This window comes from Schistocerca serialis, chromosome 11 (assembly GCF_023864345.2).
Source record: "Schistocerca serialis cubense isolate TAMUIC-IGC-003099 chromosome 11, iqSchSeri2.2, whole genome shotgun sequence".
In the NCBI taxonomy this organism is placed as follows: domain Eukaryota; kingdom Metazoa; phylum Arthropoda; class Insecta; order Orthoptera; family Acrididae; genus Schistocerca; species Schistocerca serialis.
Window position 1 is genome coordinate 144,798,217 of NC_064648.1, and position 26,344 is coordinate 144,824,560.

Genomic DNA, 26,344 nt, shown 5'->3' on the forward strand with positions numbered 1-26,344 from the left:
ATATTTCTGTTTGGTCATATTTGTTCACGATTTATTAGTGCAACATTCTGAATACATGCCCGAGGTTGCTTAAAATTAATGTGGGGAAACTAGCTGAGTCATTAGAGTAGTTGACTTTCCAGAGTCTTCACATTTGTCAGAGTAAAGTTCTTTGAATAATCTTAACTTTTCTTTTCTGATGGGCATTACTTCACATTAATCATTAATCCGTTAGCTGCTGCAGATGTACTTATTATATGGCGAGTTGAGCACTGCACAATTATTCCAACATGTCTACCTATGCGTTTCTACCTGGTTTGGGGCTACACAAGCATCTTGCCTCTGCAATTTCTTCTCCTGTTACTCAAAGATTTAACACCATCAAGACACAAAAATAGCTTTCCGATTTTTCGGCTCATTCACAAATTTATGGTTAGAAATCTGTAGAGAAGTATAGGTGGCTTTTCCTTCAGTAGTTAACAATCTGCTCTTAATTACACGTTTCAAAAGTTACTATCATTTTCAGATTCTTTGGCTAAGGAGGAACTATCAGACAAACCTATTGTTGAAACATGAAACTGTAGATGGCTTCAGATTATTGCTTTCAGAATCTTTGAAGTTATTACTACTTACTCTGGCACAGAATAATTCATCCTCACAGATATCTCCACTATCTAAGCTTAGTGCAACCATTACACCTTGGTATTTCGTTTGTAGGATATATTATGAGAAAAACAATTTAAGCATAGCGAGGCACGGGTGGCTCCACTTGCTACATAAATTATGTACATGATGTAAATACTATAGTTATGTAAAATGACTAATTTCTTATTAAAGGTGATGTTCATAAAACTTTACTGTTCTATCAGTAATTTCATGGCTACTAACATCAAAGAAACATTTAATTTGTCCAAAAACAATTTATTTAAAAGATTTCAGATTTTTTGATCCCTACACAACATGTGGAGTTCATATTTTCAATGAGCAAATAGACAGCTTTCAAACTGTTACGCTTCATGTGAAAGACCTCATGCTCCCTTCTCAGTAAACATTTTACTTTTTTCATAAACATCATATTTGAAAAATTATTCTGAACTAAAATTTCATCTTCTTAAATGTTTGAGTCTTAATTGCTGGTTATTTCGAAGTCCTTATTTTTCTAAATCAAAAAATGCCCACTTCAACTCAGGAAACTTGTTAGTTTGGCTACTATAAAAAATTCCATATTTTAGCCAATGTTGATGGGATTTGTGAATGCTCATTAAAGTAGAACCTGGTTTCACAACACAGTTCCTATACTTTTATTAATTTTCTCGATATCCAACCTACAGTTAAACAAAATTGCTACTTTGCTCATTATGATTTCGTAACCACTAATTTTCCTCTTTTTCTGGCATGGCCAAAAAACAATAACAAATTTCAAATTTTATTTATATGCTCTACTGTAAGCAGGTGTGCTGGACAATGATCCCGTCAAACTGTGGATATCATTCATTCTGGTAACATCACATCACCACTTGTGTCGCTAACAGTCAGTTGGAGGGCAGTTATTATTCTGTGAACATCATGTACTGTCTGTCAATACTTTATATTGCTAAATTTCAGCCCGTTGGCACTGTAAACTGAACAACATTTTTGTCAGTGACTACGTAAACAAACCACACTTCCTGTTCTGTTTCCATCAAAATTGGGATAGAAAAGTGGTACTAGAAATATGTTGCCACTGTCAAATCTTTTGCAGTGTAATTTATGTGCTGAACTGTGGTGAATAATTATACTATATAAATTATCATATACCAGCTTATCATCTTATTATCATATAAGTCAATAAACATGGAAAGGTGTCGAGCTAAATAGTGCCGTGCTGCATTCATCATTTCAAACTTTTCATTACCCAAACAACAGTAAGATGCCAGATACTGGAAAGCAGCAGAAAAATCACTGAGGCCAAATCAGAACAGTCACACCACACCTGTGATGCCAGTCCTTGTCAACAGTAAGAGCTAAAGTGAAGCTGAATGCAGCAAAACGAGATCACTGTAGACAAAGTATGCCAACACAATTTAATGTGAAAAGCTACTGAGTTACTTGGAGGAAGGTTCACTGTAGGCTATAACTTGTCTAAGTATTCAGATACCTGAGTGGTGACATGTCACTAGAGCTCAGAGGCCGGCACGGAGGCCCGAGTTAACTTGTCAACAGCGCTAAAGGGAAAATCGTGAGTCTGCACTTGAACTTGTACACAGCTTGTGGGGATCAGTGGAGTACGACAAGTGAACTCAGCAGCAGCAGTCTTAAAAGGTACAGTTAAGCACACTAAACCAAAACTGACAGGCGCACACACCTTGAAGAACGGAAGGTGCCGCTGCAGCGTGTCGTCTATGAGCGTGTCTCTCGTGAACGACAGTATCGTGTGCACTTTCACACTTGTGCTCTTCTCGATGATCTCGCGGAGTGGCTCCAGATGGTACCCCGTGATACCGATGAACCTCGCCTTGCCCGCTGCCACAATCTCCTGCAGTGCCGGAAGTGTCTCCTGGATAAGTATGTCTGGGTTTATAGCGAAATCCACATCGTGCACCTGGAAATATCAGAGGGGAAAAATTATTCAGTTGCTCACTGGGGTCAATGGTAATGTAGCATTTTGACACCCATAGAGAAACGCAACAACGTCAATACTGAAACGTCCTGGTAGACAAACTGTGCGCACCAGACCGGGACTCGAACCTGGCACCTTTGCCTTTGACAGGCAAGTGCTCTACTGACTGACAGTTGAATGAGTGTGAGTCATGTCCCACCCTTGAAGCTTTATGACATATTTTTGCATCTGTTATATATTTAGTGAAGGAATTGTTTATACACACCACCAGCTGTAGCATACATTTTGTTGGAATGTGTCATAAGCTCTGATATGTGTGGACACTTCTGGCACTGGACAAAAAGTTGTTTGAACATCTTACATTCTGAGGTAATAATATTTTCTTAAATAGGAAAACATATCTATTTGTATCATAAAACACTAACACACTTTTGATAACTGGACCACACATGGACTATCACTGAAAAGGTGGCAATACACTTCCTACAAGTCCTGTCCAAGTCACTCTTATTACGTGCACATCACAACTGTTATGAAAATTTTGGAACTGTTTTGGCAAAAAACAAATTCCACTTGCGTGTAGGCTACAAAGTTGCAGATTTATTGTGCAAATTGCGCAACTCCATTGACAGTGAGCTCAGTAACCACTGTCAGCTTAACAACAACATAGTCCAATGAAGTATTCAGAGCGGCTGATTGTGTATATAATGTGTCCTTCATTACTCCCACCGAATATCGGCTTTGTCCTCGGTTGTAAAGATTTGTGGCACTTGCCGTAATAAATGAGCAGAGACGAAGAGAACTGAACACTGATAATATTTATTTAATTTATCCATTTTACTGGTTGTTGAGTTCTGTGGCTTTGGATTATATTACTTTAAATTAAATTTTTAAGGCAGCAATGTCCAATGCACACACTCAACTAATTTCAGGAGTACTTTTCAAACCTGTTAGCAAAGTGCACCTTTGGCTTTAGAGATAATTTATGATGTAAATAAACATGTCAGTCAGCAATATGGTGAATGCTATGCTGCTTCTGTGCATTGTATAAAGAAAAACACTTTCTGCCACACTTAGAAATGCACAAGATAGTAGCAACTACAAACAGAACAGAAAGCAACTTCATGTACCAAGTAATAAGTTGTAAATATACAACTCACGAAGTGTACTACACAAACGTGTTATTTTACATAGGGAGTTGAGGCATCCAAAATGCAGTTTATGTGTTAACAACACACGAATGAAGACTTAAATATGTATTATGCCAACTGAGATTGGCAGAAGCCCAAAATGCATAGTAGGATTAAATAAAAATATACAAGAAGTGGCTGGTTGCTGTATTTCTTACAGTAATAAGACAATTTTTTGCCTTTATATTATTTATTGGAAAGTAAGTTGTAGTGAGAGACTGAATTGTTTTTAAGTGCTTTATCTGATAACTACCTTGAGCAGTTAAACAGAGAACCGACTCATGGCGATAACATATTAGACCTTCTGGTGACAAACAGACCCGAACTATTTGAAACAGTTAATGCAGAACAGGGAATCAGCGATCATAAAGCGGTTACTGCATCGATGATTTCAACCGTAAATAGAAATATTAAAAAAAGGTAGGAAGATTTTTCTGTTTAGCAAAAGTGACAAAAAGCAGATTTCAGAGTACCTGACGGCTCAACACAAAAGTTTTGTTTTAAGTACAGATAGTGTTGAGGATCAGTGGACAAAGTTCAAAACCATCGTACAATATGCGTTAGATGAGTATGTGCCAAGCAAGATCGTAAGAGATGGAAAAGAGCCACCGTGGTACAACAACCGAGTTAGAAAACTGCTGCGGAAGCAAAGGGAACTTCACAGCAAACATAAACACAGCCAACGCCTTGCAGGCAAACAAAAATTACGCGAAGTGAAATGTAATGTGAGGAGGGCCATGCGAGAGGCGTTCAATGAATTCAAAAGTAAAGTTCTATGTACTGACTTGGCGGAAAATCCTAAGAAATTTTGGCCTTATGTCAAAGCGGTAGGTGGATCAAAACAAAATGTCCAGACACTCTGTGACCAAAATGGTGCTGAAACAGAGGATGATAGACTAAAGGCCGAAATACTAAATGTCTTTTTCCAAAGCTGTTTCACAGAGGAAGACTTCACTGTAGTTCCTTCTCTAGATTGTCGCAAAGATGACAAAATGGTAGATATCGAAATAGGGGACAGAGGGCTAGAGAAACAATTAAAATTACTCAAAAGAGGAAGGGCTGCTGGACTTGATGGGATACCAGTTCGATTTTACACAGAGTATGCGAAGGAACTTGTCCAACTTCTTGCATCGGTGTTCTGTGGGTCTCTAGAAGAGCGTAGCATTCCAAAGGATTGGAAAAGGGCACAGGTCATCCCCGTTTTCAAGAAGGGACATTGAACAGATGTGCAGAACTATATACCTATATCTCTAACGTCGATCATTTGTAGAATTCTGGAACACGTATTACGTTCGAGTATAATGACTTTTCTGGAAACTAGAAATCTACTCTGTAGCAATCAGCATGGGTTTCGAAAAAGACGATCGTGTGAAACCCAGCTCGCGCTATTCGATCACGAGACTCAGAGGGCCATAGATACGGGTTCCCAGGTATATGCCGTGTTTCTTGACTTCGCAAGGCATTCGATACAGTTCCCCACAGACGTTTAATGAACAAAGTAGGAGCATATGGACTATCAGACCAATTGTGTGATTGGATTGTAGAGTTCCTAGATAACAGAACACAGCATGTCATCCTCAATGGAGAGAAGTCTTCCGAGGTAAGAGTGATTTCAGGTGTGCCGCAGGGGAGTGTCATAGGACTGTTGCTATTCACAATATACATAAATGACCTTGTGGATGACATCGGAAGTTCACTGAGGCTTTTTGCAGATGATGCTGTGGTGCATCGAGAGGTTGTAACAATGGAAAATTGTACTGAAATGCAGGAGAATCCGCCGTGAATTGACGCATGGTGCAGTTTTGGCATACCACTGAAAATCAGTGACAAAAAGAACACACGGTAGCACTTAAAAAAGACGCTTCATCACTATTTCTAGCAGTAATATTGGAGGAAACCAGTCACACGTCACCTGTATGATGTCCACGTAGTCCAGCTGCAGCAGCTCGAGGCTCTTCGCAAAGCTCTCCCTTGTCCTCTTTGCAGAGAAGTCGAACATAGTGCGCGGTTCCCACTGCGCATAGCGCGAGACCTTGGTGGCGACATAGTACGCCTGCCGCGGGATGCCCTTCAGGGCCTGCAGAACAGGTAATGGTGGAAAAATGTCAGGATTACTGTAAACACTGGCCGACAATTCTTTTACCCAAAGCTGGATATTTGTTGCAATGTTCAAATAACTGAAGGGAATGTGGCAGGATGACATGTTTGGCATGTGAACTACTCATTTTCTAGGTACAAATCCTTCAAGACTGCTGTTTGAGGAAATTTAACAAAAACTAATTTCCACATTGCACTCTCACTCTTCCACTACAGAGTTTATATAACTTCCACAAGCAAAAACACGTTTCCTGCCTGTAGAGGTAAACAATGTTAAACTTGAGTTGCTTGGTGAAGCTGGTTAAACTTTGCAGTAGACAAGTGAGACTGCAATATGCACTTCCTTTGTTGTCAAATTTCCTCTCACAGCATTCTCATTTCAACTTTCAAAGCGTAGCGGTTGTCGAAGACATCTGCCGTCTGCATTCCCCTAAGTAGTTTGAACATTGTTTATGCCAGGAGAATCTAGAGTTTCACATTTTCTGTGATGATTGTACATGACGAATTGAGATGGTGCACATGACACAGATTAATGGTCCAGAAATATAGAGCGTAACAAAGAAAAAGGTATGGCTAAACTTGTAGGAAACATCCCCACGCATAGAAGAATGAAATGTGTTATGTTGACATGGATCGGAAAATGCTCTGTCCAGAAATAAAGAGTATAACAAAAAAGGTAGCGCTAAACTTGTATGAAATATTCCTCACACATGGAAGAATAAAATATGTGATGTTGACATGGGTCGGGGAAATGCTTTATCTCCATGTTAACCTTCAACATGGGAAACACAAAGAAACAAAATGTACCGGCATTCAATGAACATTTTCTTACACGAGATGTTCGAAATACTGTCTTAGGGAGTACGGGACACTTAAGTCTACTACTCACGACTGGGGAAGGTACAGAAGGACGACAACACTTCAACTGCAGGAGGACATTACTCTTTTGACGACAATCCTATTGCAAGCATAAGACAATTAGTTGCAACAAGTAATGTTAACCACACGAGTGCTACATGAGAACTTGCTATATCTGTGTCATGTACACTGATGGCAGGTACTATCAATAGCCAATTTTCGTGCACGAGTACACTTCCATGAGTTGTTCATTTGACAATGTGTCAACCCTCACTTCAGTACAAATATGCTGTTCGCGGATGAGGCTTTGTTTCGACATGATCAGATTGCAAATTTTCACAATCAGCACGTATGGGCTGTCGAGAATCATCATAAAATTGTGCAATTGTGTCATTGACAAAGGTTTTCTGTCAATGTTTCGGCTGGCACTGTTTATGACAGTTTGTTAGGGCCTCATGTTGTTCTGCTCCAAAGAAACTTTCTTAGAGTTATCTATAATGAAGTCCTGTCTGAAAGAAGCTGCATAAATACTCCCAGGACTATATATTATCAGTGAGTCATGGTCAGAATTGGCCAACTTAAGCAAATACCTGGGTGTAACACTTTGTACAGATATCAAATTGAATGATCACATACGAGGTGCATTCCAGTTCTAAGGCCTCCGATTTTTTTTCTAATTAACTACTCCCCCGAAATCGATGAAACTGGCGTTACTTCTCGATGTAATCGCCCTGCAGACGTACACATTTTTCACAACGCTGACGCCATGATTCCATGGCAGCGGCGAAGGCTTCTTTAGGAGTCTGTTTTGACCACTGGAAAATCGCTGAGGCAATAGCAGCACGGCTGGTGAATGTGCGGCCACGGAGAGTGTCTTTCATTGTTGGAAAAAGCCAAAAGTCACTAGGAGCCAGGTCAGGTGAGTAGGGAGCATGAGGAATCACTTCAAAGTTGTTATCACGAAGAAACTGTTGCGTAACTTTATCTTGATGTGCGGGTGCGTTGTCTCGGTGAAACAGCAAACGCGCAGCCCATCCCGGACGTTTTTGTTGCAGTGCAGGAAGGAATTTGTTCTTCAAAACACTTTCGTAGGATGCACCTGTTACCGTAGTGCCCTTTGGAACGCAATGGGTAAGGATTACGCCCTCGCTGTCCCAGAACATGGACACCATAATTTTTTCAGCACTGGCGGTTACCCGAAATTTTTTTGGTGGCGTTGAATCTGTGTGCTTCCATTGAGCTGACTGGCGCTTTGTTTTTGAATTGAAAAATGGCATCCACGTCTCATCCATTGTCACAACCGACGAAAAGAAAGTCCCATTCGTGTTGTCGTTGCGCGTCAACATTGCTCAGCAACATGCCACACGGGCAGCCATGTGGTCATCCGTCAGCATTCGTGGCACCCACCTGGATGACTCTTTTTGCATTTTCAGGTCGTCATGCCGGATTGTGTGCACAGAACCCACAGAAATGCCAACTCTGGAGGCGATCTGTTCAACAGTCATTCAGCGATCCTCCAAAACAATTCTCTCCACTTTCTCAATGGTGTCGTCAGACCGGCTTGTGCGAGCCCGAGGTTGTTTCGGTTTGTTGTCACACGATGTTCTGCCTTCATTAAACTGTCGCACCTACGACACATCCATAACTCCATCACCACACGTCTCCTTCAACTGTCGATGAATTTCAATTGGTTTCACACCACGCAAATTCAGAAAACGAATGATTGCACGCTGTTCAAGTAAGGAAAACGTCGCCATTTTAAGTATTTAAAACAGTTCTCATTCTCGCCGCTGGCGGTAAAATTCCATCTGCCGTAAGGTGCTGCCACCTCTGGGACGTATTAACTATGAACGCGGCCTCATTTTAAAACAATGCGTATGTTTCTATCTCTTTCCAGTCCGGAGTAAAAAAATCGGAGGCCTTAGAACTTGAATGCACCTCGTATGTTCAGCCATGGGTAAAGCAGATGGTAGACTTCAGTTTATTTGTAGAATACTGGGTAAATTCAGTATGTCTACAAAGGAAATGGCGCACACACACATGCGAGCCATTCTAGAATACTGCTCATGTGTGTGGGACCCATACAAAATAGGACTAACAGGGGATATTCAAAACATACAGAGAAGGGTAGCATGAATGGTCACAGGTTTGTCTGATCCATGGGAGAGTGTCATAGAGATGCTGAAGAAACTGAACTGGTGGACTCTTTATTATAAACATAAACTATCCCAGGAAAGTCTAATTACAAAGTTTCAAGAACCGGCTTTAAATGATGATTGTAGGGACATACTACAGCCTCCTACATACTGCTACATACTGCTCACTTACGGATCATGAAGAAAAGATTAGATTATTTAGAACTCCATATGTGAATGGAATGGGAAGACACCCCAGTAACTGGTATAATGGGATGTATACCCTCTGGTAGGCCCTTCATAGTGGTTTGCAGATTCTACATGTAAATGTAGAGGATACCTGTCCTGCTAGAAGATGTGCCTTTACAAGTACAACAAAACATGTACTTCATGCACAATGGTGCTCTTCCTCATTTCAGTGTTAACGTTCGTAGGCTTGTAAGTAACATATTTTGTGACAGATCGATAGGCAGAAGTGGGCCAATTCCTCGCCCTCCACACTCTCTGGACTAGAACCACTTAATGCATCAAAGAATCAATGTGACAGCAGGTTGTTGCACGTATCCTTGGTAACAGGGAAATTTGAACATTTGGGAAAGTATTTTGGACTGTGACAATACACTCTTTTCATGGGTGTTTGCCAAAATTAATGAGTTGAAGAGTTGTGAAAACTGAACTCTAACATGAAAATAAAGTTCTCCCAAACCCATGTTCCTCTATGTTTGAGAAATGTCCCTGACAGTTTGCTCACATCTTTTTGCTACACATTGTGGCTGTATCCAAATCCCAGTCCAGCACACAGTCTTTCCTTCTCACATACACCGCCACTAACAGTAATTCCAAACTTCACCAAGGTGCCAGTCACACATTATTATTTACCGACATTACTTTGTATAATACTGTGTTACCAGTTATGCTTTACAGATAAAGTTACTATTGTGTAAAAGCTTGTAGTAAAAACAACATGCAATGTGCACTCATGAGGAGCTAATAAAGACTTCTTTCCAAAAGAATGAAATGTTTCTACGCCTACATCAGTATCTATACTTCACAACCCACCACATGGTGTGGTAGTGGAGGGCAGTTCCAGTTCCATTATCTTCTTCCTGAATTTCCACATCCATTTGTGAAAGATACCTGGAGGAATGACTTTTAGTAAACCTCCGTATGAGCTCACATTTGCTCATGGTGTTCACTTTATGAGACCAATGTGGTAGGAAGTAATATGTCACCCGACTCTTCTTCGAACATATACTCTCAAAATATTAACAGTAAATTTGTCTGCAATGCACAGTGCCTGTCTTGCAACTGGAGTTCAATGAGTATCTCTGTAATGCTCTCTTGCTGACTAAACACCCAGTGGAGAGAACTATGCTTCTTCACTGGATCTTCTCTACCTCTATTGTCAATCCTATTTCTTACAGCTCCCACACAGACGACAAATACTCAACACTCACAAGGGGAGGCCAGGACATTTGGAATGTGGATTTACTGCAAACTTCGTACACTTGTGGTATTCCATGAGGACAACAAAATGTGTAAGCAGTAGCGCGTACTTCCCAAGCGTTATTGAGAAAATTGCTAGATAATTTCGGTCGTCAAATATATGCATGGCCATTTTTACCATGAAGCAGCAGCAGCCGAGTGGTTAGTGTTCAAGCCCCGCAATCATTGGATCGCCGGATCAAGTCCCATTCGTTAGTCCCCCCAACACAGTCATATTCTTTACTATTTACATTACAATTGATATAATGGGAAAAATGCATGTAATCAGAAGAACTTTTATTAAATTTACAATGTTATTTGGCAGTCTAAAAATTTTTATTATCACAAATAATATAATATTCATAACTATCGACTAGTAAATGACCACACATGAAGTGATAGTGAATATGTATGCTTGCCTGTGATTTAAGAAATCCCTTATACCTGGAAGGAACTCAAAACTACTTGTTACCTGCAAGTTTTGACTGGCACAGACTGCTTTCAAAAGATGTACAATTAATTGTCACTTTCAACATTATGAGTACAAGTTGCAGGATGGTATTTTTCATAAAAACATGGAAAACATAAAGTTAAATGGCACCAGCTGCATTGAATAAACGCTATGTTTCTGCATATGCAAGGTCTTTTGAGGTTTTCCATGGAAAAACAAACCTCTCTTTCAGCCAATAATTTGGAAGCAAACCATGCGTAATGCAGCATTTCCTTAAATATCGGCAATGATAATTGGTCATGCAGTATCAAGTGTATTTTAATGGCGTTTTCATGAGAAGCAATTTCTTGTTCTCGTAATGAAATTTTTAACTCGCATATAGAAATAAACATCGCATGGTTGGCAAACTGGTGTGCATTTCAGAGGTACGACTTTAACCATACGTGTGCAAGTCCTTCGTCATCGGTGAAAACTTCGTCATACAAACCAGGAAACCAGGATCGTTAAAATATGTCAATATCAGCAAACCTGGAAGAAGAAGAAGACTCAGAAGGATACAAAAGGGAAAGATAGGAAGCAAAGAAGTGTACACCAATACCAACATAATCCACTGGATAATTTCACAAGAATGTCATTGCAGGATTTTGATTTTCTGTGTGGGAAACTGAGAACTTGTATCTCTCCGATTTCTGCAGCAACAGGGCTGGCAATAACATTTCATTACCTGGCAACAGGCGACTCATATACTAGTTCGACATGTCGAAACAGAGCATTACGATGACTACGACCCACCGGGAAATACTTGCGGCATATTCTTAGCAGTTACGTGAAAGTTAGCTGCTATAAATTATGTCATTTGTATGTTGTTTTATAAAAGAATCTGTTTACACATCACTCATAAAAGATTACGGTACCACTCTCACATTCGGCAATGCCAGTACTGCCAGCCTCCAGGATCCACAACGTCAAAGTTCGTGTTTTTTCGAGGTTTTTTTTTTTTTTTTTTTTTTTTTCCCAGTGCCCTTTATTTTAATTTCTGATAGTTTATTGTGGAGCCGCACCTGTGCCATCTTTTTCAGTTGTTCAGATGTCATGCCCCCTAGAATTTTGTGCTATTAGTTTACCAAAAGCATGGAAATTCATCTGTGGTTTTAACAAGCACTTTCCATTAATTTTTAGGCTGCTGCTTCTCTTTGTCCTACTTTGAGACTAATTTTATTCCTTAGGGGATACGAGTGGAGGCTTTTTATCTTATCTTAGTTTCCACGAAGTCTAGCCCATACTTCGCACCCAGCGCTTCACATCTCAAGTTATTGAACCAAATAACTTTCTCTTTTTTCAGCCACAATCAGCAGTTTAACCACAGTTTTTAAACACTGATAATTTATATTCACATTATTAAGTACTTTAAAATTTGTGACTTATTAAACTCAATAAAATTCAGTTTCAACGCTATGTTAAAAGCACAGAAGTTCCTGAATTTTTATGAAGTTCCTTAAGAATTCCAGGTTTTCCAAAAGAATGACCATCCTGTAACTTCTTATCAATGCTGAATTTTGCTCAACTTTGCTATACGATGTATATTTTTCAGGCTATTGGTAATAACAGTATAACTAGATTTTGAGAAGATATTTTCTTTGATAAAATATTGGAAATTTACAAATCCCTAAAACCATATGCTCTTCAAAATTTGTCCCTCCCCCTAAATATTATTTTTTTTAAATTGGACATACCTTCTTTGACAGCTCCCATTATCCTCTTTCAAACAAACATTTTATTTCTTCAGAAAAAAACAGTCACAGTCTCCAAAAAATATCTTTATTTGCCAAAATTGCAAAAAAGGTTAGTATTATTACTGTATTGCAGAATGTTCAAATACTGAAACTTAATCCTTTCAAAATTCCAGAGGTGTAGCCCCACATTACATACTTCCAAAGATACTCTGCCTAACAAAAAAAGTGAAGCAATGAAAAGGAGAGGAGAAAATGAAATTAAATTTGATGTGTAAGAGAGAATGTGTTATTATTTCAATAATTCTTTGAGCACTGACTGTTAGGGAAGTCACAATGTGCCCATAAATTCCATGGGCAGTAAGTGTTAACAAAATATTTTGATTAGAAAATTTAATCTATTAAACCTCTTGGGCCAAATTGAAACAGCTGCTAGCAGGTCCACAACCGATTATATTCAGCTAGGGAACCAATAATTGGAAATGTATATTTATTATGTTAGGGACATACACAGCGTACACCACATAACAACATAGCTCATAGTAATTCTTCAAAGTGAAGACTGCCAGTCTCACGGCAAATATTGCAATGACATGTCTGGAGTGAGGACAATGACCACACCACCCCCATCAGTGGCCATCAGCAAGGATTCTCTGTCAATATATGAGCAGGGATTGTCAAAGGTCACTTAACAGGACCTTATTTGCTGCCTCCCTGTTTGACTGGTTCACATAACCCGGTGTTCTCGCGATATGTGCTGCCACAATTCTCGGAAACTGTATCCCTTGTTGTCAACGGAAGGACACGATTTCAAACACAACAGTGTACCATCTGACTTCGAAGTTGATGTCAGCGAGCCTCATCATTAGTTTCGAAGGGGAGATCTTGTCCCACGGCCAGTGCAATTTCCGGATCTTGCACCACTGGATGTTTTTATAGGAAACTGAATAAAAAGAGATGAAGACCTACTTGCTAGGATCCACGCTGCGAGTCTCTTGGTACAACAGACACCAGGTATCCTTGAGAGAGTGCGGCAGAACTTCGTGTGTCGTTGCCATGCATGCATTGAGGCAGGCAGTCATTTCTTTGCACAGTTACTATGAGTTATATTGTTCTTGTGTGGTGTACACTGTGTATGAGCATAAGACAATAAATATGCATTTCCGGCCACTGGTTCCTTATCTCAATACAATCGTGTGAGGACCCACTATCACCCATTTCAATTTGACTCAAAAGGTTTTAGATACCCTATATCATTACTGAAAGTGTAGTTACTGGGCATTTTACGATTTTGTAATTCCTGTATGATCCTCATCGTCATACATGCATAGTCAGTGTTGGTTGAGCAGTTAACACGTATAGTTACTACGTATCAGACTGCACTTGGTAATTTGTATGTGAACTCCAATGTCAGTTCCACCTATGTATTATTCAGCCATCATTTAGCACTGAAAGAATTGGGTTACTATGTTATCAGTGTTACTACTTGTAAATTTTTGTTAGATCACCACATACTATATGAGCTGCTGATCCGTACTGGCAAAGTTACTTCTTGAAAGCTGATCACTGTGACATGTTTAGTATCAATAAATGTGAAGAAAATTAAATGTAAACTTTACAGCATGGTGTACAATTATTTAATATGATTAATGAGATTAGTGACAGAAGAAAATCTATGAGACTTAAAAAGGTGACCAAAACAGGTCACATTCAGTTTAGTTTCACTGGGGCTCATCGTTATCCTGCTGGTTGTCAGTCTTTTAGCGAAACATCAACTCCATATTGGCCAAGCAGCAGAGGAATCGTTTGTCTGCTGCTTTGCGTGTGAAATGCTTTTGTTGTTGAAACGATGGAGTGGTCTGAGAAGAATGTAATGCTAGTGAGAGAAGAATATGCTTGCAGGACGTGGGGTGCAAGAGCTCCACTGCACAAAGATCGGTGCAAAAATATGATTGGTAGAAAATTGCCGAAGCACTCAAAAGTCTTCCTGGGGACGTGAGAGAGACAATAAGATCATTAGATGCTTCCACCAAGTGGAAACAGAGTGTGTAAGCACTTTGTATTTCATTTTATTAAGAAGGAAAAGCACAAAAAATTTCCCTGAACTCAAACGAGTATGAATATGTACCTACTACACTAACTAAAATTAAAAATTGGCCAGTTGCGAATAGAAATCGTGTACTGAGGGTTTTGTTCAAACTTAATTAATTACATACACAGACAGACACTTCACCTATTCCAGGAATCAATAATCTTAACTATTTTTGCCTGTTATCAACATTGATTTTGTTTGTTTGTTTTGTTTTGTTTTGTGGTGCAAAAAACAACATCCAATTCAAAACTATAGAACACAAAGACAGAGAGGAGTTAAAAAACGACCATATGTCAGTCCCATTTGACATAACAGAAGACAGTTAAAAACAGGCATGTGGAAAAAGGGCTAAAAAAGACACCATACAGAAACAGAGGTCCAAAACTAAAAATTAAATGGCCTTCGCCATATTGCTTTGGCGTATAAAAAGTAAAATGCGGTCGACAGCCTGTGCGTCATTTGCTAAAACGGCCGATAACTCAGACGGCAAACCCAAGCGGGAACGTAAACAGTTAAAAAAATGGGCATTCCATCAGGAAGTGGCGGACAGTTAAAACTTGGGCACAATGTGTGCAAAGTGGTGGGGCAGCGCCACTTAAGAAATGACTATGGCTAACAAGGCAGTGCCCAATATGCAGCCTAGCTGAAATTACCTCCTCCCAGCGGCAGGGCTGAGAGGAGGTTGTCCGAGCCACTGGGAGAGGCTTAATAAGCCAGACCTTATTCCTGTGAAGGGAGGACCATTGGCGATGCCAAAGGGACACCCCCTCCTGACAAACGTCAACACAGAGATCATTGGAGGGAATACAGGTACTCGCAGGCTAAGGTACGAGGACTGCAGCCTCGGCAGCAGTGTCGGCGGCCTCATTTCCTAGCAAACCGACATGACGAGTAATTTGGCTTCACCAAGAGTGAGCAAGTGACAGTTTTCCTAGACCAGCTGCACTAAGGGATGGGCAGTGCACATAGACTTTGAAGGCAGCTGAGTGAGTCTGAGCAGAGAACACAACTGAAAAGGCTGTGTTGCCAGATGTACCTCGAAACCTGATACACGGCAAAGAGCTCAGGTGTAAATGCTGTAGCAGCGTGCTGGAAGACAATATCTAAAGATACGGGTGCCAATGAGGAAGGCACACCTGACCCCACAGTCAGTCAGAGCCTTCAGTGTATACAAAGGTACTATCGTGAAGTTCCATGTGAAGGTCGTGAAACTGAAGGCAATAGAGCGAGGCTGGAGTAGTGGACGTGAATGCGGGCCGCTTCAGAAAGCCAAGGTGGTGAAGGGTTCACACCCCGGGTAGTGCGAAGTTAAGCCGCCGTAGCAAGTGCCAAAAGCGGACTGCGGACTGTAGGAAGTAACAGAGAAGAGGGACACACCCCATACTGGTGATCAAAGGGATCATCAAGGAAGGAGGCATAGGATGGGTCGCCCTGTATGGCAGAGAAACGGCACGCATACCTGCTGAGGAGGAAGTCACGCTGGTAGGACAGTGGTAGTTCAGCAGCTTCAGCATACAGACTCGCAACCAGGCTAGTGTAAAAGGCGCCCGTGGCCAAACAGATGACAAGATGGTGGATAGTGTTGAGATGGTGTAAGAAGGATGGACGTGCAGACTCTTAGACAAAGCAACCACAGTCGAGTTTCGAACGGACGAGGGACTGGTACAAACGGAGGAGGGCACCCTGGTGTACCGTTGGTGTACACCCAAGGTGTAGGACATTGAGGAATAGAGTACACGGGTTGCCAAGTAAGACACGTGGGAGGACCAAGAGAGCTTCCTATCAAGCACAAGCCCCAGGAATTTCACAGTTTCAATGAAGGCCCAAAATGTAGAGATGGTGGGAGAAACCATCTGCGCTGCCAGAAATTCATACAGTTGGTTTTGTCATTGGAAAAGCGAAAGCCATTGTCGATGCTCCAGGAGTAAAGATGATCACGACATTGCTGAATACACCGCTTAGTGAGACAGGTCTGTGGAGGACAGCAATAGATGGCAAAATATTCAACAAAAAGGAGCTGGAGATGCCCGGTGGGAGACAGATCGTTATAGGGTTAGTGGCAATAGCAAAGAGGACGACAATGCTCAGGACAGAACCCTGAGGCACACTGTTTTCCTGGATAAAGGTGTCCGACAAGGCAGAACCCACACGCACCTTGAAAACTCGGTCTTTTAAAAATGCATGAAGGAAACAGAGCAGACAGCCATGGAAGCCCCACATGTAAAGAGTATGGCAGACACCAGCAGGTGTCTTAGGCCTTCTCCAAATTGAAAAACACCATTCATGGCATGGGTGGACAACGTAACAAGATGGCCAACTGCAAAACACCACACTTGAAATCCACACGGTGCATTCGTCAGTAAATTGCGAGACTCTAGTCACCATACCAGCTGGGCATGAATCACATGTTCCATCACCTTGCAAATGCAGTTGGTAAGAGAGATGGGGCAGTAGCAAGAAGGAAGTTTACCGGGCTTAGGTACGGGGACGACGGTGGCTTCACGCCAGTGGCCGGGAAATGTGCCCTTTGCCCAGATGCCGTTGTATGTGTTAAGCAGAAAGTGCTTGCCTGGAAGAGAGAGGTGCTGCAACATCTGAATGTGGATGGCATCTGGCCCTGGGACAGGGGATGCAGATGAACTGAGAGCATACTTCATAGTAAAGGCGACATTGTAGCACTCACGCTTCAGAAAAAAGAAGGGTATTGCCCGAGCCTCCTCCACTTGTTTCCAATGGAGGAAGGCAGGGTGATAGTGGGAAGAGCTCGAAACTTTTGTAAAATAGTGGCCCAAGGTGTAGGAGGTAGCAATCGGGTCCACAATGGCATTGTCTGTTACTGTCACGCCAGAAATTGGGGAATGGATCTTGGTCCCAGAGAGCTGTCGGAGGTTGGCCCATATGACAGAGGAAGGGATGGAACTGTTAAAAGAAATAGTGAATGAAAGCCAGCTAATTCTTTTGCTATCCCGAAGAACACGACAACACTTTGCACGCATCTGTATATAATGAATGCAGTTTGCCATCATAGGATGGGTGGTTAAAAATGTGGAGAGCATGTCTCCACGCGCGAATAGCATCGAGACATGCATCAGCCCACCAAAGGGCTGGGACAGGACACGATAAAGAGGAAATGTGAGGAATGGAACATTCTGCAGCAGTAAGGATAACGTTTGTGAGATATTCCACCTGGTCATCATAAAGGGGGAAACATTTTTCTTCAAAGGTCGCCAGAGAGGAGTAAAGCTACCTGTCAGACTTAGTAAGCTGCCATTTGGGCGAGCACACGGATGGGGTAGGAGTTGGAAAATGGATAGCACATGAGAAATGGTCGCTCGAGTAAGTGTCAGAAAGAAAGGACCACTCAAGACGATGGGCAAGCTGGATAGTGCAGAAGGATAGGTCCAAATGGGAATAGGTGTGCGAGGAGTTGGAAAGGAAAGTGTGTACTCCATTGTTAAGGCAGAAGAGGTTAACTTGGTTAAGAAGGCAGCCAAGAGGACACCTCTCTGACAGGTCCTGGGAGAACCCCAAAGGGGATGATGTGCATTAAAGTCACCGAGTAGCAAAAATGGGGGAGGTAGCTGCCTCATAACCTGAAGGAAGTCCACCATGGTAACATCAAATGACGGAGGGACATAAATGGCACAGAGAGAAAAAGTCAGGTGGGGAAGGAAGAGACGTACTGCAACAGCTTGAAGATGAGTAGTCAGGAGATGGGTTGACAGAAGATAGGTCGATTATGAATGTCATCATGTATGAGCAGCTTGACGCCCCCACGAGATGAAATGCCGACTCAGGGGGAAGGTCAAAATGAATCAGTAAGAAATGTGAAAGCTCAAAGCAATCATTTCCTGAAGGCAGTGTATGAGGGAGATGGTACAATACTAAAAGCAGCCGTAAATCCTCTTTGTGGGACCAAAAGCCATGAATATTCCATTGGTGGAGAGTCATGATGAGGAAGAGATGTAAGGCAACTGCCGAGTGACAGCCAGTAAAGCGTTGCTACTACAGGGCACAGAAGCAGGAGGATCCTGAGTCATGGGTGCACAGAAACATAGGCTTGCTTGTACACTCGTTCTGTGGAGTCCAATGCTGAAAAACGGTTGGCGGTGCGCACCGGGGACAGGAAGGCCGGCCGGGAGACACCGTCAAAGAGGATGTTTGAGTTGGCAAAGGAGAAAACTGTTTGCCTTTGGTGGAATTCTTCGAGTCTTTCCAGTTTGAGGAATACTCGGGTGTTGTTTGGTTGGAGGAACGGAGGAAATCTTCACGGGAGTACTCCTTCTGTCCTTTCTCGCCTACCAGTTGTGTAGCTGGTAGCTTCGCCCCTCGAGGTGAGAGTTTGACGGCTTGTTGCACAGATGGATGGGGGGATGGTGATGCTACCTCGACACTGGGCGATTTCACGACATCAGAGCTGAATTGGAGGTCACATGTCTGTGTGGCCATGTCCTTCGTGAAGCAAGGGGTGACAAGAGCAGAACTATAGGTGCCAGGTAGGAGAACACAGGGTTTGAGACTAGCAAGCAACTTTGCGAACAATTGGGGGAGGCACGCTTTGCTTTACCCAGATCTCTTGAACAGCTTGCTCATCAAGATACACTGGACAACCCCGAGAGCAGGTGGCAGGGCCACCATTGCAGTTGATACAGCAGAGAGTAGGTGCGCACAATCGCCCTCGTGTGCACCCCTACCACAGGTTACACATTTTCGCTGGGTGTCGACAAGCCATTCTAGTGTGGTTGAAACGGTGACATGGTAGCAGTGCATTGAGTTTGTACTGTATGGCCAGACTGTGATAATTTCATAGCCCGCTTTGATCTTGGATGGAAGCACCACTCTATCAAAGGTGAGAAAAATAGCGCGGGTGGGTACTAAGGAGGAATCTACCTTTTTCATTACACGATGGATGGCAATGACACACTGACCAAAGAGGTAAGATTGGATTTTGGCCTCGGTTAGGCCATCGAGCGGCTGGTGTAAATTACACCACAGGACGAATTCAAAGTTCTATGGGCCTCAATACGAAAAGGGTAGCCGTGGAAAAATTAGGCAGCAAGCAGTTGTTGTGCTTGAGAATCAGAAGTAGTCTCCAAAAGCAAAGTGCCATTCCGTAAACGAAAGAAGGATTTCACAGGGCCAGCAATTGCATCAACATGTTTCTGAATAATAAATGGATTTACTGTGGCAAAGGACTGACTGTCTTCAGTACGTGAGACCACGAGGAACTGTGGTGCAGCATGAAAGGTCTCCAAATCATTAGCCTCGTTACATCTATGTTTCGTAGACTGATTGGGAAGACAATTGACTCATTGCGAGAAAATCCGCCACGATTGCCAGCATCTCCGATGGCGCACTCCTTCCAAATGTGGGGACCTTCACAAGGGGGCGCATCCACCTTAGGTGATAGGTCACACCTCCCAAACACCTGACAGAGGGACCAATCAGCAATTTGGGCAGGTTGCAGCTCAGGCAATCACCCCTCCCTGGGCCTGGCCTGTACCAGGGGGTACGTGCGAACACTACCTGTTGACCCGGGGCTGGGAATTACACATTACCCAGTCACCTTTTACGCATCAGACACTTGGGCCAGCCTTCAGGAGTGCACAAGGACGAAGAACAAAAAGAAGAACCTCAAACACCAAAGTGGAGGAACAAGGGGAGAAGGGAAACAAAGAAAGGAACGGGAGGGAAAAACAAAGGTGAGACTGTTCTTATGTCAGCAACAGACAATGCAGAACATTCCCAATAACATCGCAGACGTGTTCCCCAAGGGAGGGGAAAAAGAACAGTAAGAGGATAGACATGCAGCACGGAAGGGAAAAAATGCTGCAAAGGCTGGGGCCCCATGTTAGCCAATCTACATCTACATCTACATCTACATCTACATCTACATACATACTCCGCAATCCACCATACGGTGCATGACTGAGGGTACCTCGTACCACAACTAGCATCTTCTCTCCCTGTTCCACTCCCAAACAGAACGAGGGAAAAATGACTGTCTATATGCCTCTGCATTAATCTCTCTTATCTTATCTTTGTGGTCTTTCTGCGAAATATAAGTTGGTGACAGTAAAATTGTACTGCAGTCAGCCTCAAATGCTGATTCTCCAAACTTCCTCAGTAGCGATTCACAAAAAAAAAAAAAACGCCTCCTTTCCTCCAGAGACTCCCACCCAAGTTCCTGAAGCATTTCCGTAACACTTGCATGATGATCAAACCAACCAGTAACAAATCTAGCAGCCCACCTATGATTTGCTTCTATGTCCTCCCTCAATCCGACCTGATAGGGATCCCAAACACTTGATGAGTACTCAAGAATAGGTCGTATTAGTATTTTATAAGTGGTCTCCTTTACAGATGAACCACATCTTCCCAAAATTCTACCAATGAACCGAAGATGACTATCCACCTTGCCCACAACTGCCATTACGTGCTTGTCCCACTTCATATCGTTCTGTAATGTTACGCCCAAATATTTAATCGATGTGACTGTGTCAAGCGCTACACTACTAATGGAGTATTCAAACATTACGGGATTCTTTTTCCTATTCATCTGAATTAATTTACATTTATCTATATTTAGAGTTAGCTGCCATTCTTTACACCAATCACAAATCCTGTCCTAGTCATCTTGTGTCCTCCTACAGTCACTCAATGACGACACCTTCCTGTACACCACAGCATCGTCAGCAAACAGCCGCACATTGCTATCCACCCTATCCAAAAGATCATTTATGCAGATAGAAAACAACTGCGGACCTACCACACTTCCCTGGGGCACTCCAGATGATACCCTCGCCTCTGATGAACACTCACCATCGAAGACAACGTACTGGGTTTTATTACTTAAGAACCCACCAAAGAGTGGCAAGCCCCCTGGGGAGATCAACATTGATACTGGCAACATATCAATCCCAGTGATTCCAAGACTTTTGAGAATGTTTTAATTTAATGTCTGAAGTCAGGTACAAATGACAAAAGAAATGTATTTCTTGTATGATATAATTACAAATTAACAATTTCCTGGTGTTTATCCTTTACTTGTACTGTGAAACCTTTCTTCTTGCCAAATTTGATGAGTCTAGAACAATGCAAAGTACCCTATAGAATTTGAAAAGTGAGTTTGTGAGTATCAAAATATGTTACATAAATGGCCTAGTCTTTTGACTGCATTGACTTAAGCTTCACTTTTTTACAGCCCAAAGGGACTGTAGACCTTAATATGTGACAAATTTCAGCTTGATACATCTACCTGCTTCTGAGAAAAAGTGTTTCAAACAGTTGGACAGACAGACACACAGACTAACAATAAAGTGACCCTATATGGGTTCTGTTGTTACCAACTGAGGTACGAAACCCCAAATATATGCAGAGGACCTGATCATTTTCTTTGTTTACATTGATAATAGATGTAATTACATGTCTCGTGTTACTTCTGGTGTTTTTGATGCATTAACCATTGAATATATATCTTTTCCAGCAATCAGGATATTTGCCCTATAACAAAGTACACGGCAGATTTTACAGGTAGTCTATGCAACAAAGTACGTATATTTCACAGTCTATGCAACAGACAGTACATAAATTTCACATTTCAATCATTTCTGATTGACATTATCTTCCTTATATACGCACTTTAGTAAAATGCATGAAGTGCTTCGGGTGTATCACTGCAAACTTCAGAACTATCTGCGAAGAGACAGATACTTAAATTTGTAACAATTACTAACATGGACATCTCCAGTTGCTAATAACCAAGGAGGAAATGATAACCTCCTTTCAGGTTATGTCAATCAGTGGTAGTTAGGGTTCTCGGTATAAATTTCCTTTAACTGTAATGAGACGCCAGCGAAAGACACCAACTGACATATGTGCAAGGTTTTGGAATAATGCTAAGCTCATTCTGTCATCTTCTCTCTGGGATAAATGCTTGTTCAGACATACAAACATATGATAGTGAACACTAATAAATACTCTTCAAATGTTCATACACTTCCATTTGCTTTGGCATGAACGATGCTTAAGCAACTCGTAGTGGTGGCACTACTGATGACAAGTTTAGGTAAAGAATAAGAAAAGAAGATTAAACATGTTTTCCAGAAGGTACCATTTCCAAACAGTAAACACAATTCACAAACATGTAAAAGTGAAAACAGTGGTTTACGACTACTGAAACTCAATCTCACCTTGCCGAGAACCTCTTCGGACTTGCCGTACAGGGGTGCCGTGTCAATGTAGTTGATGCCCTGCCGGACCGCCTCCCGCACTGCTGCGATTCCCTCTTCTTCGGGGTAGTCTCTGCAACAGCATGCGTGTTGTCATTACAGGGTAGTTGTTTTGTCTCAGTTCATTAATATATTGTGACATATTCTGATATTACACAGGGTGTTTTAGAAATGATAGTAAATATTTTACTAGATGGCAGTATGGACTAATTCCAGTAGAACATTCCCCATAATGTACGTCTCATTTTCATTGGTAAAATCAAACAATGAAAACTCCAGGTTGGAATATCAACAATATAAGGAAAGATAGATTGCTACTCATGGTAAAGATGGCATTTTGAGCTGCAGACAGGCACAATGAAAAGACAATTACACATTAGATTTTGGACACTGCCTTCTTTAGAAAAGGAAACACACACATTCCCTCACACAAGCAAGCACATCTCGCACACACTACCACGATCTCCAGGAGCTCACACCAGAACGTCAAATGAGTGAGTGAGAGTGTGTGTGTGTGTGTGTGTGTGTGTGTGTGTGTGTGTGTGTGTGTGTGTGTGTGTGTGTGTGTTTTTCCTTTTCTACAGAAGGCTTTGTCCAAAAGCTAATGATGTGTAACTCTCTCTTCATTGTGCTGTCTGCAACTCAATGTGTCATATTAATGGTGAGTAGCAATCTATCTTTCCCTATATTGTCAGTTTTCTGTAGTTGCAGAGATACAGCTGCTTCAGATGTAACTGGTTTATTGGGACAACTGTTTATTGAAACACACAACACAGATTCATATAAGAGTAGACAAAACACACATCTAGTTAAGTACACGATATACTAATTTTTATTATGCTGATATACAGTCAGTGCTTCATTTCTTTGTGTTACACACACTAATAATTATGTAACATCACTTGAAATAATTTAATGAACTGCTGAAAATAAAGTTCATCATCTCATTTCTTATGCAGACCTACAATTCTGTGCAAACAAACTTTGTGTACCCATATATCTGATCAATCAATTCGACATTTTCAAATCCAGGAAGACAGCGATTCATTTATGTAATGCAGCTTCTGTAGAAAATATGCACAGTTTTCGAGCACAAGCCTCGAAATGATAGTGTAAAATGTCATAGTCAATCATTAAAAACGTAAACATTTCGAGCATTAACCATCTGTAACACGGTTTCAAAGATATTTCTTGGAATGACTCGATAAAACTTTAGCATTGAAACATCAGTACATGTAGGCAACCAATATAGTTAAATGCTAGAGCTGAAACTTATATATTTCAATGATGATTACTGAAACCAAAAATTTTACAAAACTCTGTATTGAATTTATTTTAAATTTTTTATTTATTTATTTTTGCTTATCAAAAAGTAATCATTTCAAATGTTTTTTTTTTTTTTTTTTTTTTTTTCCCAGCAGAAAATAGTGTCATATGCAAGGCTTTATGAATTAATAAGTCAAGACAATTTAAAATTATAATGATGAAAACTTTTATTTGTAATTGTTACTTGTTTATATTAGCACCAGTGCAATCCTAGATCATTCAGCTGTAGATTTGCTTGTCAGAAAGTCAGTTTATGCGCCAGATTTTGAAGGTATGTGTACTACTTTTCAACCAGTTTGTTTTTGTGGAACTTTCATGGGGTAATTGATAGTTAGGCAGTGTGTCAACTTGACCAGCTAAGTATTTATGAAGTTTCTGTATATTCCTCCAGTCATCACATTATGCACCACTAAATTCACATTTACTTAATAGTACTGTTGCAGCAGTTCATTTAGCTGTAGATGGGGTGCCATGTTCCCATTTACAGAAAAACTGTGTCATTTTACGTGTTGGTAATCCAGTTGCTATGGTTTCATTTATTTACTTTCACTTTTGTTTGAAATTCGAAGCTATGAAATTGTGCTTCAGTTGACATTTATTGAACTATAGGAGGGGGGGGGGGGGGGGGGGGGGGGGGGGGGAAACACGCAAATTAGGTACAAACTACAGCAAGCACACACCTATTCAACATGTAAATGTCACTACAGATACTCGGATTTAGGTTACGACATGTTCGATATGCCTGCCATCACTGGCAGTGATGTGACTGACGCAGATGAGTTACAAAATTCTGCACGAGCTGCTTAAGTGTAGAAACATTGATTCTGTCAATGATCTTCTGAATGGCTGCTTTCAGCACAGCAATGGTTTTGGGGTTATTGCTATATACCCCCACAAAAAGGAGCCCCATGTTTTCAGATCCGGTGAATATGGCAGCCAATTGAGGCCCATGCCAGTGGCCTCTGTGTACCCCAGAGCCAGAATGTGGTCCCCAAAGTGCTCCACCAGGACGTCAGACACTCTCCTGCTTTGATGGGGTCGAGCTCCCACTTGCACGAATGACATCTTGTCGAAATCTGGGTCACTTTGCATAATGGGGATGAAATTATCCTCCAAAAACTCGACGTAGCATTCGATAGCCATCATGCTGTCAAAGAATATCGCACTGATTATTCTGTGACTGGACATTGCACACCACACAGTCACCCGTTGAGGGTGCAGAAACATCTCGATCATGCAATGAGTATTTTCAGTCCCTCAAATGCACCAATTTTGTTTAGTGACAATCCCATCAAAATGAAAGTGAGCTTCGTCACTAAACCAAACCATGCTTGCGCATACTAATTCCCGTCATGCCCTGCGGCCAACTATGCAGTTTGAACTTCCTAACGCAAACTATTCAGAAGTTATGACAATTTTATCTCGTGTAATTCCTAAATGCCATACCGAATGTCCAGTTGATATTGGTTACACCAGTTGATATTGGTTACAGAAGTACAGCTGTTAGAGTGCAACCTAAACAGATACTCACAGAAAGCTTTAAGTAAAGGCTAATTAAGAGCACAGTTTATTTGCATAAATTCCACGTCCAACTTACGCACACTTTTGAATTCTCTTGTGAAGGCAACCTGCAGCTCTTCTGAGATTGTCTTGAAGTTCTTTTATGAACACTATCATCTGAATGGCCAGTTAGTTTTTGTGTTACTTCATCAGCTGTCCCCACAGGCAAAAATATAAAGGGATAAAGGTCCTGAAACCTTGAAGGCCAAGAAACTTGACCCTATCTGCTGATCCGTCTTCTACATCTATATATGCATCTAAACTGCAAATCACTGTCAAGTGCACAGCAGAGGGTACGTCCCATCATACCAGTTTATGAGGGTTTCTTCCCATTCCATTCACATATGGAGTGTGAGAAGAATGATTGTTTGAATGACTCTTTGTGTGCTGTAATGATTGTAATCTTATCCTTATGATCCCAAGTGAGTAATATGAAGGGGTTTTTAGTATATTTCTGGAGTCATTATTTAAAAATATTTCTTGAAACTTCGTCAGTAGAATTTCTCAGGATAGTTTGTCTATCTTCAAGGGTCTGCCAGTCCAGTATCTTCAGTACCTCTCGTGACTTCCCCACGGATAAAACAAACCTGTGATCATTTGTGCTACCACTC

At 41.3% G+C, this 26,344-nt stretch overlaps 1 protein-coding gene across 3 annotated transcripts in view; it reads right to left on the reverse strand.

Annotated features, from left to right (window-relative positions):
- LOC126427054 (uncharacterized) overlaps positions 1 to 26,344 on the reverse strand; it is a 67,973-nt gene that overhangs the window by 20,208 nt on the left and 21,421 nt on the right. For all 3 annotated transcript variants that reach the window (XM_050089233.1, XM_050089234.1, XM_050089232.1), the window contains 3 exons: positions 22,809 to 22,920; positions 5,681 to 5,845; positions 2,324 to 2,560 (listed from right to left, as the gene is read on the reverse strand). In XM_050089233.1, the coding sequence (XP_049945190.1) occupies positions 2,324 to 2,560; positions 5,681 to 5,845; positions 22,809 to 22,920 (514 nt within the window). The remainder of the gene's footprint in view (positions 1 to 2,323; positions 2,561 to 5,680; positions 5,846 to 22,808; positions 22,921 to 26,344) is intronic.